This window comes from Harpia harpyja, chromosome 9 (assembly GCF_026419915.1).
Source record: "Harpia harpyja isolate bHarHar1 chromosome 9, bHarHar1 primary haplotype, whole genome shotgun sequence".
In the NCBI taxonomy this organism is placed as follows: Eukaryota; Metazoa; Chordata; class Aves; order Accipitriformes; family Accipitridae; genus Harpia; species Harpia harpyja.
The window spans coordinates 39,250,927-39,268,954 of record NC_068948.1 but is presented as its reverse complement, the minus strand read 5'-3'; the positions used below and the strand labels follow the sequence as shown (position 1 = coordinate 39,268,954).

The 18,028-nt window shown below is 41.7% G+C and overlaps 1 protein-coding gene across 1 annotated transcript in view; it reads left to right on the top strand.

Annotated features, from left to right (window-relative positions):
• Nucleotides 1-13,831, top strand: part of LOC128146193 (uncharacterized) — a 34,655-nt gene extending 20,824 nt beyond the window's left edge. The window contains exons 3-7 of the mRNA XM_052797372.1: nt 4,875-4,926; nt 5,027-5,129; nt 6,155-6,318; nt 10,269-10,514; nt 11,136-13,831. Coding sequence (XP_052653332.1) covers nt 4,875-4,926; nt 5,027-5,129; nt 6,155-6,318; nt 10,269-10,514; nt 11,136-11,873 — 1,303 coding nt within the window. The 3' untranslated portion in view covers nt 11,874-13,831. The remainder of the gene's footprint in view (nt 1-4,874; nt 4,927-5,026; nt 5,130-6,154; nt 6,319-10,268; nt 10,515-11,135) is intronic.
• The last annotated feature ends 4,197 nt before the right edge of the window (nt 13,832-18,028 follow it).

The following is an 18,028-nucleotide window of genomic DNA, read 5'->3' as shown; positions in this document are numbered from 1 at the left end:
CTTCCAGATACCAAATACTTTATTTTTATACCCTTGCCAATCTTCAAAAGAGACAGAAGCATGCTCCCTTCACTATGGCAGCAGTCTGGGCTGATACACATGTTGAGTAGGCTGTTCTTGCTCCATTACCCCTATTTAATTTCACTGTAACTATCCGTGAAGCAGAGTATTATTCAAACCAAAAAGTACACCAGCAATCTGAGATTTTACTGGCTGAAGTTTACTCTGTGTAGCCTGTTTAGAAAGTCAGGCCACGCTGCTCACATGCTCAGTTTGGCTTTTTGCTTGTCAGATGTTTACAAAATAAAGTAATATTCTGCTCTTGGTGACCAACAGAGAAAAAACTGAAGGCTATTTTTTCCCCTCACACAAATGTTTGTATGTTCTGGTCACCGTGAATACATCCTACCAGGGGTCCTATGGTGCAGGACCAGGGTTAGGCTCACTTCTTTTAACACTGGCATTTACGCCTTTTCATTGCTTTATGACTCTTTTTTTAAAGGAAGATATACCTCAGTCAGCTATTGACTGTATATAAATAGAAACTATCCCTAGTCCTTTAGCCTCTTGAAAGGCCATTTACTATCCCAGCTGCCTATATTCCCTGCATGCTATTCCAGTGAGGCCTTGGTCACAATACTTTATTTCTTGTCAGACTTAAAGTATTTAAGTGAGATATGACACATGTGGAAGTGATGCCACGACCTGTGCTGAGTAACCTCGCTTGTATTGCACTGGAAGAGTCTTTTTTTCTTTTTTTTTTTTTTCCTCTTTACGGGGCTAACTGCTTTGATGATATTGGTCTCTGGCCTCAGAACCACTGGCGCTGGTTGGAGCTTGCCTATGCTTCCCAGCTGTGGGTTTTTAATGCAGCTCAGAATAAGACTGTGGAGGCCATTAAGCACATCTAAACTTCTAGTTTCACCCACCAAGCTCTATTTTATGTTTCTTGCTCTAAATAGGGGCTTGAAATCACGTGTATTAGCCACAGCCCATTCTCATTGCAGAAAATGTCAGGATGGCAAGGGGTGGGCTGAGGAGGGGAGAAATGAAGACGCTTTACAATGCAGCACGCTCAGAAATGCAACCAGCTTTCTGAGGCATGGTAATACTTGTTCTGGCTGGAGCGTGCCATTGCAAAGGATGCTAATAGTAACCTTCAAGCTCTTGGCCTCGTAAACTTGCCTTCTACTTTCTTTTCTCTTCGTACTTTACTCGTTCCTCCGGTACCAGGTTTAGCTGTATTTTTTTTCCGTTTGTATCTGCTGTTCTTGCTCAGCTAAAAGTAGCAGGCTTTGCCTTGCCAGGGGTAGAAATGGCCGAGGATGGGCTTGGCACCTACTGCCACTCCAATGCACCAAGTCGTCAGCAGTGTCTGCTCGGGCTCATTGCATTCAGCCAGGGCAAAGCTCTCTGGGGAAACTCCAAGTCTCTGCCACACTGCAGCTTTTGTTTGCTGTTTGGGGAGGGAATGAAAGCTTCAGTTGTTAGTTGGCCAATAATTCTAATTACTTTTGGCCATGAGGCCTGGCTCGAGTAATGGGGTATTTTTTATTTTCTTTCCCAAGCCCCAAGAACAACAGACTTGTCCACCTTATTTAATTTTAATCCTGTCCAATGCAGTCAGACTTTTGCTCGATGGTTGCAACCCATGGATTGCAACTGCATTTTACATCTGCATAGCCTGCCAACGACCTGTTTCCAATTACAACCCCCTACGTGTACAGCTATTTCATGAAGTCATCATGCGCTGCCATCTCTCTCCATGCAAGCTGCCCTGCCAGTCACTGCCTGCAGCCTGACCATCACCTGGGGGCGAAACTTTTCCTTGGTCATATAATGGCCTCCTAGAGAATCCTTGTCACTTCTGCGCTAAACCCAGATCTTTCCTCCACCATCCTCATGTTAGGCACAACCCAGAAACCCATCCCTGCCTGTTGGAGCCGTGTCCTCCATTTCTGTCCCTCCACACATCAGTCTGGTTTAGTTAGAGACCTAAGCCAGCTAGACCCAGCTGGACCTGCCTGCTGGGGTCAATTTTCATAAAGCTTCCAACAGACTTGAATTTTTTGGTTTACTTGAGAAGTTTGAAGCAACTTTAAAAAAAAAAAAAAAAAAGACTTCTTTTAAATGATGGAAACTGGTGTATTTGGACATTGGTTGTTTTATATCAACGAGCTGCATGCTGATGTAAATCACTGGTCTCCTTGGTGGCAGGGTACTGCAGCATGCCACAGGAGATATAGCCCAACTGAAGAATGTGCTAAAGAAAGACTAAGATCCCCAGTCCTGCAAACTAGCGCATCTCTCCAGGCACTGCGGCAGCAGCTCTGAATAGAAGAAAAAAAAAAAAATCTCAAGTTTCCACCAAAATTGTTGGCCGAATCTAGAAACTCTTACACTTTGTGTGTGTTGGTTTTTAACAGTAAATCAAATTGTTCAGTGGAAATCAGACACTCAATACCCAAATGTGGTGAGGGAAGAAAAAGTTAAAATGGGGACATTTCAGCTAGTTACCATTTTTTAAACCTAATTTAAACTTTGGGAAGAACAGGACTCTTCCTTCTCTTATTCCCCCTTATTCTACCGTATTTGAACAGAAAACATCTTTGCCAGGGGCACCTTACTCTCTCTTTGGTTCATGCTGCCAAACTGCAGTGTGGATTTCAAGGTAGTTACAGTGCCTGCTAAATATCATAGAGCACAACATTTATAAAGAATGGCAAGGAAAGGAGCCAAATGGGTGTAAGGTATTTCAGTTTCTTAATGCAGAACTTGCCCTGACTATCCATAGTTTATCATAGCTGTCAGTTGCTGAGACTTTTAAAATTGTTATTTCATCTTTTCAGCTTTGTCCCAGAGAATATGAGTATCTTATAAATGGGACAGCTGTATACAAGAATCCGAGGAACAAATTTTTATTTGTGTTTCTGAGAACTTGAACATTTTGTTTGTTAAGTCATGCTAAAAGTTCAAATAACAAACCCAAAAGTGAGACCATCCAGATAACTAAAAAGTCTGTGCCAATGCCAAAAGTTGCCAATGCCTGATGTTCAGTGTGGAAGAAATATGTGCTAAGTTGTATTTTCTTAGACAAGAACATTTCGTTTGTGCTCTTTAATCCCTGGGTGGGAATATTTTAACAAACTTGCTTGTAACTTGCCAGTTATTTGAAACAAGAATATTTCTTAGGAGGATATCAGACTTGATTAAATTTTTGTCATAGGTTTTGGCAGGAAGGAGCTGGGAGGAGGGGAAGAGATTAGAAAAATGAATGCAATGTGGAGAATGCAGGGAATTACAGACCGTTCTCCCACCATCTACCTGAATGTCTTGACCACCACGCTAATTCATTATTTTGGGACATGTTTTGCCAGGTCACTCTTGCTGAAATGGTTCTCATGCCCAATAAGAGCTTCTGGCGTATGTGAGGGGAATATTTACATACACATTTTCCACTTGGAAGTGTTTCTTACTTGGTTTGCTCTTGCTTGATAAAGCAACACCACTTCTGCTTGGAAGCCTTTCCCTGCTCTCCCTCCTGGAATCAGTGCATTAAGGAAGAGCCTTCCCTGCTTTAGCCCTGAGTTCCCCCGAGAAGCCCAAGCGGTGGCCGATGCCATTGTGCCTCCTGGAGTAACAGCTATCCGTCTGGATGTCTTCTGGATTACATTCTCAAGTGCCAACTCGCTCTCCTCTTTTTCTGTAGTCTTCTCTGTATTCACTAGGAATAGCGCTGGGGGCACGTCATGGGTTTTTTTTCCTCCCTCAATTCACTTGTCAGTCAATAAGCATTTTTTTTTAAGAGATCCAATGATACGGTGAAGGAATGAAACCCACCATGCCCGAGATGGAGCAGACACTGGCTCCCGGCCAGCCTCATCAGGTGGCCTCTGAGCCCCCATTCTTAAAAACAAACAGGAACGAAATGGTGACTGGAAACTTGAAAACTTGGCTTCAGCCCATCACTACCAAAAAACACTTGCATGGAGGAGATTAAATGCCTTAAAACAAACCAACCCCCCCAACAAGAAGAGGAAAAATGCCAGCCAACAGCACAGATAGTAGGGAAAACAGTTAACATGGGTCACATCCTATCTGGTCAGTACCCTAATGCTCCCATGTGTCTCTGCAGTGTCCCATGGAGAACTGCTGTACACAAAGACAAAATACACTTGCTTCAGTCGTCACCACGTTCATTACTGCCAGCCTTTCTTTGTGACATATTTAAGTCTTATTCACCCCAAAGTAAATAAGACTAGTTGTTTCATAATCTCAGTTTTAGTAAAAATGTGAAAAAAATGGTTAAGAACCTGCTTTTGTCTCCCTTCAGCCAAGAGGCATGTTTACCCAGTAATCATCTGCCATAGCGCTGTCTTTCAATAAAATGTTCATACAAATGAACAACATCTGATGCTCTCTGTTTGCTAAATATAATCCAGCATGCAATATTGGCTACGCAGATGAAATATTCTGTTCTAACGGGATAAGAAGGATGTGACTGCCCAGACCAAAGGCAGGGTTTCAGTCCCGCTATGTAGTTACTGACGTGAAAGAGCAGCCGGCGGAGGGGAGCCTGGTGGGACTTGGCAGAGGTGTGAACTCTCTTCCTGCTTTTGCAGTGATCATGGCAAGAAGATGGCAGGTCCTTCTCTTCTTCAGCTGACTTTCCACTACATGAGCATATCGTTTTCTGCCCTGGCCTACAGGCCTTGTTGCCCAGAGTCTTGGCAGGTATTTTGGATGCTCCTGTAGGCAGGAGAGCTCGTAACCTGCTGGGTCCCCCTCGCAGGATGAGCACAGCTGAGACCTTCCCTTCTGTGGATCTTTAACTCACTCGTGGGCTTGTTGTTGTTGCTGTCTCTCCTTTTCAGGCAGAGAACGTGCCCCAAAAGGAGCTCATCCAACGCACGCAGTGACCAGGAGGTTAGTGCTAATGGCTTCAGCAATTTCTGTTTCTCTCTTTCATATTGGCTGTTGCACTGTTTATCTGATGATGTTTACTGGGGCATATTCTGAGTTGTAGAACGGGATCCAGAACTCCGCCGTCGATATCAATGAGCTCCAGCTGGTGGTGCCAAGTCGGCAGAATGAAAACAACAACCACTCTGTCAGCCGGGAGCAGGCGGGTAAGCACGGGGCAGCAGCGGGAGCAGGTCAGGGCACCCTGTAGCCCTGGGCCAGTTAATCAGATCATTTCTTCCTTGCAGTCCTCCTCACTGTCTCGCCCATGCACAGCTGGAGAGCCACTTCACAGCAGAAAGCGTTTGTTGTGGGAACTACTCCTTGCTGCTCTCCCCCCTCGCTGGTAGGGTAATTCCCCTGGCAAGGACCATGCGCAAGCACAGTTCCAGGACGCTGCCAACAAAAGCTGTCATAGCACATGGCATTGCAGAGACACTGGGTTAGCAGAGCAAACGTGTCAGGTTCAGGCGGCTACAACTTACAAAGATCCATAAATTGTGGAAGAGTGTCACCTGCCCTGCGCCTAACCTTGTCCGGAAAGGATGGGTTTTACGATGCTTACGTTGGCTTTGGACAACTGAGACTCCTGGAGCTGACTTTTTCTGAAGAGCTTTATGGAATGGGACTGCTTTAGATGACATTTACTTCACAGCGTGTTTTGAGAACAAGAGACCCCCAGCCGAGCTGCCCATAATGTCACTTGCTGCAATTTTAAGTCACAACACATGAATTGTATCGGTGCCCCTTTTGGTTGGTGAAGGCCAACAGGGAGCTGCTTCACGTTGTGTTGCTACACACCATCAGTTTCCCACTACACCACCAGCCATTACACACAGCTCTCACAAGGATATCTTCCTAAAAAACTAATTCTGTGCTCCCAGCCATGACAGTTTCTGATCTGCTGCACAGCCTTGTGTGTTTAGTACGAGGGATTTCAGTTTGGGTCTGTCTTTATTAGAAAGCAGACCCAAGGGTGTTCCTCCCCTCCCCTTTTGTTTTGTTTTTAAAAGCTCGCAGTTTCAGGAGAGCAAACTGTTGGCTTGAATTTTGTTCTGGCTGGTGTGACAGACAGCCAAAGCCTGCTCTAGATCATCTGGGGAGAGAGGGAGGAGGGTTTGTTATGGAGGAGTTGGGAACAGCTGTTTTGCACTCTGGCAAGCAGTCTTTACTGATTTTCTTCTTTTCGCAGTCACTTCCTGCAGAGGCAGCACAGAACGGTCTCCTCAGGACACTGACCCAGATGTGCCCTCCTCCATATCCGCAGTGACCACTGAGACTGGGAGCGATGAAGTGTTTATTATTTCTGCTGGACCTGGGGCCAGTGGGCTGAGCTTTACCACCTACAGAATACAGGTAGGAATACTCTTTGGCATCTCTAGGAAGCCACGGGATGTCCCTCTTGGGCAGCACTTGTCATATCTGTCCATTTCTGCTTACTGCCCACTTTCCAAGAAAGTTAGTGACTGAGCCAGGCAGTTCTAACCCTCAAGCTGAGCTGCCATCAAACGATGTGGGCTGTGATCCCCCGAGCCAGTATCTTGCCAGCTTTGAGAAGAGCAAGTGTAGAAGTCTACCTTGGATCTGATAGGCGATAATGCAGAGGTCTGCCAGCAGGCAGTAGGACCAGCCCTCAGAAATACGTTAATTGGCAATGATGATGTTCCATTAAAGACATCACTTGTAGCAACTGAAGGACCTGGGAGTCAGACCTGCTCCTACCCACCACTACCAAGTGGTCAGGGAAGTTACTCAGCTCCACAGGTGTCAGAAAGCTATTTAACTGTCTCACCAGGCTGATGTGAAAATTTACAGTGTATGCTCAAAAAAAAAAAAAAAAAATCAAGTACTTCAAGTGAAAGCACTGGGGTCCTTTCAAATACACACACAGAAACCTGAATCAGTTCAGTAAAGTTCTCTCTTATTTTAGCTCTTTCCCCTACACTCCTGGTCAATTAACTGTTTAGAAACAGATGATAGCTCAGAAGTGTCAGGCCTGGCTGCCACCTCTTCAATGTTGAGCGTAGTTCCTGACAGAGCACATCCATTACAAGTCTGTGTTAAAGCCTTTCCCAGGTCAATACTCTCCTCTCCCAGTGCCCTCTCTCTTTTTCCCACAAGAGAAGGAAAAAAAAACAGCACAAGGAGCTCACATGCCCCAGGACAGTCTGTGTAATACTTCTGTCACAATTTACAAAACAAAAGCATTCTGTATCCCTGGACTTGATTAGGAAATTAGCCAGGAGGCCAGGCTGGTCAGGATTTTCCTACACTGGTGTAAGACACACGCTAAGCTTTTCCTCCAGTCGGCCACACTGATTAACAGAAGGAAGGGAAAACAGCTCTGGCGCCTTCCCTTGCCCAAAAACGTTACCTTCTGCAGAGCAGGGCACTGTGAGCTGTTTTGGTGCCCAAACTGGGCACCCTTGAACACCTGCACTCCTTGGTCCTTCTTTCCAGTGGAGAGAGCTTCACCTGGTGGCAGTTACATACAAATACAGCTTCTAGGCAGGAGGGAAACCCATTTTCCTTCCTCTTTTCCCCCACTCTAGTCAGAATGGACAAATACACTTAAAGAAAAACATTTCTATTCTGCCATCCCTTCCACAAGCTATCTAGTAGAGAAAATTTATATATATATATAAAAATAAAATATTGAGTGTTAAAACAGTTCTAAGTGACAGTAACCCAAAGAATTAAAGTGATTTACCTCATTATTAACTCAGGAGGCATCTCCTTCCCAGTGATGCCCATGCTGCACACAACTGAGTCAATGCTCTCAACCAAATCCCTTAAGGAGCAGAAAACCCACCCAGGAAGGGTGAAAGGGCCTCTTTAAAGCACTGGGTCTTCTCCCACAGCTGAAGACTATCCTCTCCAAGGAGGGTGGAAATTGAGCACAGCAGGCTAATTACAAACCTGCACTCAAACAGGATCTCTTCGGCCACTTGCGTTACTCAGGGTTACTGGATGTTAGACATAAACATGTTTACAGTTTAATTTCTAAATGTGTATTTTTAGGGTGTAAAATGCAGCTGGCCAGCCCGCTCCTGACTTTAGCCTCTGAGCCCCGCAGAGGGTATGGTGCATAGCTTTTGTGGACCAGCACTAGGCAAGTAGGATGAGTTATCCACTGGAGCGTAGCCACTTTCTTGGCAGGAGCTAAGAAGTTATCCTCATGTGAAAAGACGTGTGAAATCCTGAGCCTTTACGGTACAGTGAATAATGCCATCAGACTCACCTCGCCCAAAATGCTCGACTAGACAAAGCAAGCTATAAGGAGCTTTCATTGAAAAAAATATCCAGATGTTTTCACTGAGAAATGGTGGCTGGCCACTTGGTCTTGTGCCCCCCAGTAAGTGTGAGCCTCAGCTCTGCTGGGCGGGAGCCAATGATAAACTGGCTTTTGCTTTTTAGCTTTTAAAACCCATTTGAAGCAATCAATCCCCTGTCAGAAGGCAAGAGCTGGGAGAGCAAACACACGTCTCTGTATGTGGGCTAGTGAGAGGAAATGGAGGGCAGGATGGCTTTCGGATGGCGTCTGAGGTGTCCTCCAGGAGGGTCATGGCTTTCTAAGTCCCGTTTGGTTTAAGTCATCATTCAGCCTTTGGCTAACTTATAACTATGACCTCTGACTTCTATTCAGATATGACAGGTTTCAGATGCAAAGGTTTGAGTAAACAGTATTATCATGGACGTTTAAGAAACATGTTTTGCTAGAACATTTTCAAAAATCTAGAAAATACATTATTCATCTTTGTAGTTACTTCCAGTATATCTATCTCAAAGCCTGTGGTTAGCTTTTACACCAGTTTGGAGGTACTTGTAATACTACTTGAATAATAAATCCTAAGACAGCCTGAAGAGGCTTCTGAGGGGAAGACAGCTGGCTTATAAATTTATATATAAAGATTGTTACTTTAATCAAATCTGAGACTAAGAGCTTAATATTGAAACAAACTTATCCAGAGCCTGAAGCCTCTCCCAGCTTCCTGCTGAGATTTTGTTCTGCTGTAGTAGCTAATTTCCTGCCTCTCTGGCCATCCATTTCCAATATGACATTTTAACTAAATAGTTTCTTTGATTTGCAGAAACTTGGGAGATTCGGTTTCTCAGAAATAACAAATGACAAATTTCTGGTTTCTCAGGACTTTTAAATCCAGGACAGTGTGGGATTTATTTCAGACCCTCTTTAAGGACTATGTAAACTTTGGGAATGTGGATTTTGCATTCTTCTCGTGACAACCATATTCGCACAGCTGAAAATTAAAAATACATATAGAGTTGTGGAACAGGAGGCTTATATAAATAACAGGTGAAGTATTAGTAAGAATGAAAGGAGATTCATAGGACAGTCAGGGATTCTTTAACTTTTCTGGCTCTAAATGCACATCGACATTAAGGACAAAAATTGTGATTTTAAATGCAACATCAGAACATATTAAGTAAGTATGGAAGAGATCTTTAGAAGTTGTCTAGTTCATTCCCATGTCAGATCAACTCTGCTTATACACAGAACCGGTGACAATGGTTTAATGTGGTCTCACCTTCCGATGATGCCAATTTTACACCTGTCCGGATGTCTTGTTCTACTGCTAAAGCACATTTTCCACCTGAAAAGAATTTCTTATGTGAAATGAAAATCTCCTTGGCTCCAATGTGGGTCTCGTGCTTCTTGTTCTGTTCACCATAGACAGCAAGAACAGATTATTCCCTTTCTCTTTGTTTTCAGTTCTTTTTATTTTCTTAATTCTTCCCTAATATAGGATAAAGAGCACCACTTACTTCAGTCTTCCCTCCTGAATCATGCATTTTTGAGACTTCTGATTCTCTCGTTCCTTGCTTCTGGATATCTTTCAGCCCTCCCCAACCCCCTTGAAGTTTTGTTTCCCCAGACAGGCACATCTGGAGCCTTCCAAGAGCCAAGCAGAGTGGAAGAATTATGTTTTACACAGTGAAGTTTAGTACTCTGATCTGTCAGAGATCTTCAGTAAAATAAAGCTGTAGATATTTGAGGTATTTGGCTAGTGGGAGTGGTAGGACTTTATTTCTTATGTAACTGAGATTTCCCATTTCAGTGTTAAACCTGAAACTGGGGAAACAAGGTAAAACTTTCATCCAGGGAAGCCAGTGAACTTCAGGCAGCACGCTGGAAGAGCAATGAGGAGAAGTTGCATTCCTGTGACTTGTCGTGTGAAGAGAACCACTGAAGAAATCAGTCTCTTGCACTAACTGCATATTTTTGAAGTGTTTTTAAAACCTTTTGTTGAAAGATGTTGTAAATGATCTTTATTTATTCTTTTCAGGACAAAAACCTAAAAAGAAGTGTCACAAGCCCAGCCTCTGTGTCTGACTGGCTGACTTCTAATCACACAGCTGCAGGAGCAGATGCTGTTGAGAAGGGGAACGTCCAGCTGGAAAATCACTGTCCCAGACAACGCACGTGGAGTGCCCGCACTTTCCACGACTTCCTGGCTCCAATACCACAGCTACAGAAAAAATGGTGTAGCTGGACCACCAACAGTCCCTTCACAAAGCTGGTTGACAACAATGTAAGTCTTGCAAGGAGGGGAGGATGTGGTGGTCAGGGTTTGTGCCCCAGTACCCCCAGCTGCTCACTGATGGGACACGTTTTCCCTTGGCCTACTGCTTTGCCTCTCCAACCTGCAATGTATTACACATTTCAGTCCCTCTTGCTTGGTGTATGGGAAACTCTTTTCCCTAATTATATTGTAATATATTCAGGCTTTCCTGAAGTGCTAAGAAGCCCAGCACTTAGCACCTGGTTAAGAAATGATCCCCAGTCCAGAAAAACATTAAAAGGTACCTTCAGACTAGATTATCTCATTGAATGTTCTGACATGTGCCTTTTTTCCCCTGGTTATGCCTTAAATTTATTTTAATTGACATATTACTGTTGCATTGTGAGGAATCCGTAAGTGTGGGAGGGATATCTAGGTCTCACTGACTGTAATCGTCAAACCAACAGCTTGTTACAAAGCTAATAGAGGATGTTTTTCCTTTTTTAAGGTAATAACGTAGGTTTTTGCTAAAGAATGCATCTCACCTCTAACATAACCAGGAATTTTAACTTTTAGTTCCCTTGGGATCAAAGTTCCTCAAGATAGCAGCTTTTCATGGCATGTCTACTAATTTATTATTATTTTGTGCAGAGTTTTCCGACAGCTGCAAGATCCCAGGGTGTCCCAACCAGAAAGGTAATCTCAGCCACTGAGATAGAGGGAGCATCAGGGACTGTTTACTCTGATTCATCTGCCAGTAATGCCTCATACCCCCTCACTCTGTCTGCACAAAGGCAGCGGAAGCTAAGCTCCTGCAATTTGAAGAAATCCAGGTTTGGTAACCCTTATTTTGGATTTTTAGCCAGTTCCCCTGACAGCAAACAGGTGAGGTCCTTGGATCCCTCAAGACACCTAGGGGCAGCATCTCCAGTTAACAGCCAAAGCCCCAAAAATCTTCTAGAGAGCTCCAACCCACTGAAAATCAACTTGGTCAATGGTTCAAAAACAAAGGAGCTTATGGTAGAAACAGATAAAAACAAACCCGTTTTTGTTATTTCTGAAGAAGGGGACGATCAGCAGCCTCTGGTCCTAGCAGAACATCTTAGTCAATGTGGAGATCATCTGTCAGAGCAAAATGCTGTGTATGCTCCAGCTGTGCCAGATAACCAGCCAGTGATTCTGACTGTTGAGGGGAACAGTTCTGCCAGCTTCACGTCAAATCTTCCCCTTTGGGCAAAATCCCCCAGTTTATACAAAGGTCACGTGAAGGCCCCTGGCTCTTCCAGGGACCAGCAGAGCTTGTCAGTTGGAGATGCTAATACTACTGAGATCTCACAGAACTGTGATACCCTAGCTGCTCCTACGCTATGCCAAGCTTCAGTCCAGTGATGCCCTCAGAAAGACTGAAACATCAGTTCTCAAAAACAGAGGCGACAGGGGCGTGATCAGAGTGGAAGCTGTGCCAAGTAGTTGAGCGTGGCAGTCATAGATGGATGCAGCTTTGTTAAGAGCGGTCTTTGCTTCGCACCCGTTGGGATTGAGATTACGAGGATACCTACCATAGCACAGCATAAATGCCATCTTCCCTTATGCTCGCTAACCTCATCTCTGTTCTGCTGCATGAGAGTTTGATGTGGTTTATACAAGAAAGCATCCTCTGAAAAGGTACTTCAGACTGCGGAAAACTTTTTCTGGAATGAGAAACAGAAGTCATCTGAGATGGTTACATCGTGGTTTATATCTGAAATGTAAATCAGTCCTCTGTCACTGTGGTATCACTTGAGTCTTTCTGTTGGGAGCTATGAGTTATATTCTGTTTATAGCTATGCCTGTGCAATCCAAGCCTTGCCAAGCCAAGGGTAAGAATTCAATCATGCATGTTTGCGTACAGTTTTGTAAACTTAATTGTAAGCATTTCATAACTTCTACACTCTAGCACAAAGTTTACCAAGCATTAGCATCTCTAATATTAAAGACCACGATTATCTCATATCCTAACTCTTTAGAGAAGTGTACAGGCAAGCTGAGCAACCCAATACTTGATGGTAGTTCTATAAAAGTCTGATGTAGCTTTATCTTTGTTAGATCTACATAGGCTTAAAACACCTCAGTCCACTACATTTTTAAGTGACTCCTCATGGCAACAGGAGCATGTGTACAAAAACACTGAAATACTAGGAATAGTCTTCAGCATCCAACACTTGGATATTTGCAGCTGCTGTGATCCTATATCCACCAGCTATTTATTGCTGGTAACGCACATTGACTAGACAACTATTTCCCTTCCTTTAGCAGGCAAGACTTAAAAGACAAAATTAAGTGGGGCAAACTTTCGAGTGCTCCCTTTCTTTAGAAATGAACTACTAAGTGGCTGTGCCTCCCTGATTACAAATCCAGGGCATTCAGTGGAGCACTGAACCAAAGGGAAGCCTGCTAGTCCTATTGCCTTTAATAACCCCATCAGTATTTTAATTGCCTTCTGGTGATATTTTCCTATCTTTGCAAGAGACTCCTGCATGTTCAGCCCATAACTTAGAATTATTTTGCTTTCTTAAATGAAAGAAATTCCCTATGAAGCTGTATTTTGCAGCTGACACAGCACATTGTTTTAAAGCAATAGTATGTCATAAAACAGGTGTCAGAAAGAAATCTTCTGTACAAGTCTTCCCCTGTATTAGCTACAGTGTGCATCGAGTTATCTTAATCCTTCTGTGTGAAGGCATTGAAGTCTGATTCCTGAAATATTTAACTGAATTATTTATGATTTCACCTGCTACTACAGCTTCCATTTGCCACCTATTAACGTCTGAGATATGCAACACAAGATTGTAGGTTTTCCTATATATTTTGTGTGTGTGTTTACGTGTCAACGTAGACATAGAAGCCTTGCATCTGGTAGCAGTGGAAGCAAAAACGTATATGCCCTTTAGCAGTTGACTCAAAGATGAACAGCAAACAAGTCTCCGCAATTGTTATTACCAGACTGTGTTGAGTAGTTCTGAAGCACAAAAGTCTGGCTCCAAGTTGGGTTTTTTTTTGTTGTTGGGGGTTTTTCTTGTGTGGGGTTTTTTTTTTAATTAACGCTACATGATTCAAAGGGAAGAGTTAATATATTTAAGAAAATATTTAGAAGTCTTCAGCACTCTAATAATAACTTCCACTGCATTAAATTCATGTACATTGTAATTCAGAGTCAATGTTCTGTTACTTATTACATTTCTAAAGATTGAAGTACTAAAATCTACTTTTGAAAAATATTTGTGTTCAGTTATTGACAATAGCTACATTTGAAGGGCTGGAAAAAGTGGCTTTTTCAATAAAAGCGTGTTTAACTATTCATTTCTACACTGTAGTGACACTTATTTTGTTTATTTTGCTGAAAGACTAAGGTGGATGGGCATTGCCTTAGAGCACCAGTACATCACGTGGCGTACACCAGTACAGCAACCTCCCTAGCAGTTGCTGTAATGGAAAGAGCACAAAAGCTGCTGCATCATTCAGTCAGCAAACACCCAAGCATTAGATCCTGTCTGATTTCTCCTCAGTAACCTAGCGAGATAATGAGGTGGTTGTTTACACTGACTTCCTCTACTACCTGTCTGTGTAACCAAAAAACAGATTTTTATAAACCTGTGAAGACTGCTGCCAGAGGCTAGTTTCTGTGGGAGTTTGGATTTCCTTTCATATACTGCTTATCTTAACGCTGTGTACCTCTTCCATCACTGCCTGCTGTAGGAGCATAGAGCCACTTAGACACGAGGCACTACATCAGGTATCATATATTCATCATGGACTATAGAAATAGGTATTTTGAGAGAGGCCCTCCTCTTGAAGAATATGCAATATTGAACAATGCTGCTTATTCTCAGAACAGATGTGGCTGACATACCAAACTATTCAAAGGTGATGTCTTCTGCTACTAGAAGATACTGAAGCCTAATGCCTAACTGGTGCATGCTGCAGGTACACAAAGACCTTCCCCTCGCTCTTGGTCAGCCCTGAAGAACCAGGACTACAACATATGGGAGACTTACCTTAAGTTCCTGACTTGCCTTTTGAAGTTCCTAATTTTTTTTTTTAGGCGGATCACTAAAATTAACTGCTAAAGAGGTATTTGTGTTTTATTTTGTACCTTCAAAGAATTTATAAAATATTTTCTTCCTCTTACAGCTAAAGGAACTGTTTTGAACTTATCCTCTTCCCCCCCTCGAGGAACAGAAACAGCTTCCACCCATACTCTTCAAAAAAAATCATAGCACAAATTTAAGAAATTCTGAAAGCTCCGGGTGGAATAAAGTGCTCTGATACTCTCAGCTGTAAATATTGGCTAGGATTAGTTTTTAAATAGCATTACTTATAGCATTTATTTTGTTCCTAATAGCTATATTACTTCTGAGAGCTATGCTGCCACTTTTTAATGACAGAAACCTTAACAACTCATGCATGGGCTCAGGATTCAGTTTCACCTTTGTGGTAATGCAGTCAGTTTACTGTGCTATTCTGCATACTGTAACTAAGCAGCAAATGGGATAAGCATGCTAAACACTTGCTGAAGAGGAAGAAAATAATTTCAATCACAATTGCTTGGGAAAAAAATGTCCAAAAATGTTACGGAGCTAACAAACAGAAGGAGTATTCTTTTCAGTAAAACTGGATTTGAATAATGTTAACTTTTTAAAAAATTAATTATTCTGGAATATACCAGGCAATCCCTCTAGCCAATGTGTTAGGTAGATTGAACAGTACAAAAATATGTGGGCTTTCCCTATTTTTTCATTGTTGAAACAGAGCTTCAAAATAAAAGCTTAAAGCTGTACAAGCTGACAAGAATCCTGTGTGCTGGGTTTCTTACTGTCAGGTAGTTAAAATGGTTGAGAATGGAAGCCCAATGGGAAAACAAGCCAAAAAATTTAACAGGCAGCTAATGCATCTTAACTTTGAGGATTCAGAGTAGCATTCACCAAGAAAAAATCCATTTATAGATTCTTAGCGAAATATGAACTGAGGTTTCCTTTCAGAAATCTAACTTTTCTTTCAGAGCAGTTGGTTACAAAGTATCCTACTCATAACTGTTTGGGTTTTTTCGGTTCCCCCCCCCCCCCCCCATCGGAAGGGCACATGAGCCATAACAAAACACATTTGACTCAAATAGTCCAGTCAGTTACTAGATTTTATTCTAAACAATTAAAGATTAATTTGGATTGCAACGAAAAAAAGATAAGCCCTAAGCCAACACTTACCTAACGAAAGCAAGCAACTGAAACTCAGCAGCACTGAGAAGAATACCCAACAGAGACCAAATATAGCTTCAAAATATATTCATGGTCTGTCTAGAAATGTCTTTGATGTTAAACCTCATATGGCACACTTAGCATTTTTTATAATTCATTTCCTATGGAAACTAATGAGCTTAAGGGTAAAATTACCTCATTGAAAGTCAAAATGGTGAAGTGTGAAAAAAAGAGGGATGACCTGAAAAGCAGATTTAGAAGCAATCTTTGCATATTAAGCATTGCTGTGGGAAATAGTATAATTAGTTTTCTTCAGAAGTTATTCCTTGGAATTGTGTAAGTGGTATTTCAGCTCCCAAACATCATGCAGAAAGAATGTTAGATAAAATAGGTGGAAAAAATGCAAAATCCCCACACATTCTTTTTAAAATCAAGAGATCCTTTTCCTAACTTCCAGTAACACAGTGACTGTTGATTTATTTTTAGAGGGCAGACTGTAGAAAATAAGGCCCCCTTCCAGCAGAAATTTCTAAGAGGCCATAAGAAACCAGATTTTCAGAGTATAATTTAAATTGAGCATTCTCTTCTCAAATGCGTAACTCCTTTTACTTGAATCAACTTATTTCCCTAAGCTCTTGCTGTAGGCTAAGCCATCTGCACTACACAGTTCTACTGAAGACTAGAAACTGATACAAAATGGATGTGTTTTGTTTGCAGAATGAATGACCTAATGATTGATCTCTGAGTGTCAAATACCAAGATTTTTCTATTAAATTCAAGGAAAACAGTACCAGAGCTTAAACGCAAATTATCCTACACAGTTGCTGATTCAAATACTTGAGACACACTGAGGGCTCTCAGATTAACACTGACTGTTGAGATTAGTATGTTGTCAGCTATTCCAGCTGCAAAAGGCCATATATTGTATTCTCTTTCTCACAATCATGCTACCATCTTTCTTTATTCTTTATTGAGGAAGTGCTCGGAAGAACTTATGCTGTGCCAGAACTGATCACCTGATGGGGCATAAATCCAAAATCAGCAGCTTCCTCAAACTAAATTAGTTACAAGTCATTTGTTGACATAACGGAGTATAAAACATTTAAATCCACCAATGTAAGTATAGGGCAAGCCAAAACCATTACAAGTCTTAAGGTCTATCAGCTTGTCTTTATGGCATACAGAAAAACACAGCATTTCCACTTTTACATTACTTCACTTGAGTTTGAATTTCTCTTAAATTTAGTCTGAAGAACAAATGACAGCTGGTTTAAGAACAGCAACAGAGATTAGCTACAACATTAAATGATATCCAGCTTCAAGTATGGGAGTGGCAGCAGTGCAAAAATCCTAGGATGCTAAACTGCAATGTGAAGCTTAACAACTCTGGCATCACTGTCTTCCACCTCAGATAGAATGGTGCGCAGACAAGTCCTTCTATTTACTCAGCAACGGAAAAGTTCTGTTCAGAAAAAGTGCTATTAATAGTAGCCATTTGAAATCTTATAATTTATACAAATTAGATCATTGTAAAGATGAACATAATATGACAATCATTTTCTCTAGCCTGCTGTTAAATCAGTAAGTGGTATAATGCTTATCACTTCAGTGTTTATGGTGTTGCAAGAAATTAAAATAGTATCCACTTTTTAAAAAGTAGTAACTGTCTTTATTTACTAGCATCTTGAAGTCATCTTGTTGACAAAATTAATTCTATTTAATAGTTTTTTGCTTATATCATTCGTTATAAATCCTGTAGAGATACTGATGATCCTTTGTGATATCATCTGACACTTCTAAGAAAGTTTGAGAGAATTTCTTGGAATGACACAAAAACTCATATCATTTTCAGATACTACAAGTTCAAGGATGATATTTAGTTGTAAAATCTCAACATTCAAATAACTAATAGCTTGACCAAGCATTAGCGAGTCCATTTCTGTGGTGAGAGAATATGCCACAGAAGAAACAGACAGACAACTTCAGTGAATATCTTTTTTTTTTTTTAATTAATAACTTCTTAGTTCAGGAAAAAAATAAATCACAAAAGAGAACTGGAAGAACTACTCTCCACCTTCTTTATAAAAGAACTTTCTCAAAGACAGAGACTACATACGTTGTTCACCACTATGTCAAACCCTATGATAATAACCTTGGTTTTTACAACATCTATTCTACCACATCTCATGCTCAGCTTCCAAATATCTCTTATAAAGGAGGTGGGGGTGTGCTTTAGACAGGTTAAAAATATGCTGCACCTTTACAGTATTTAAACAATTACACCAAGCATAGTTCATACATTTATCACATTAA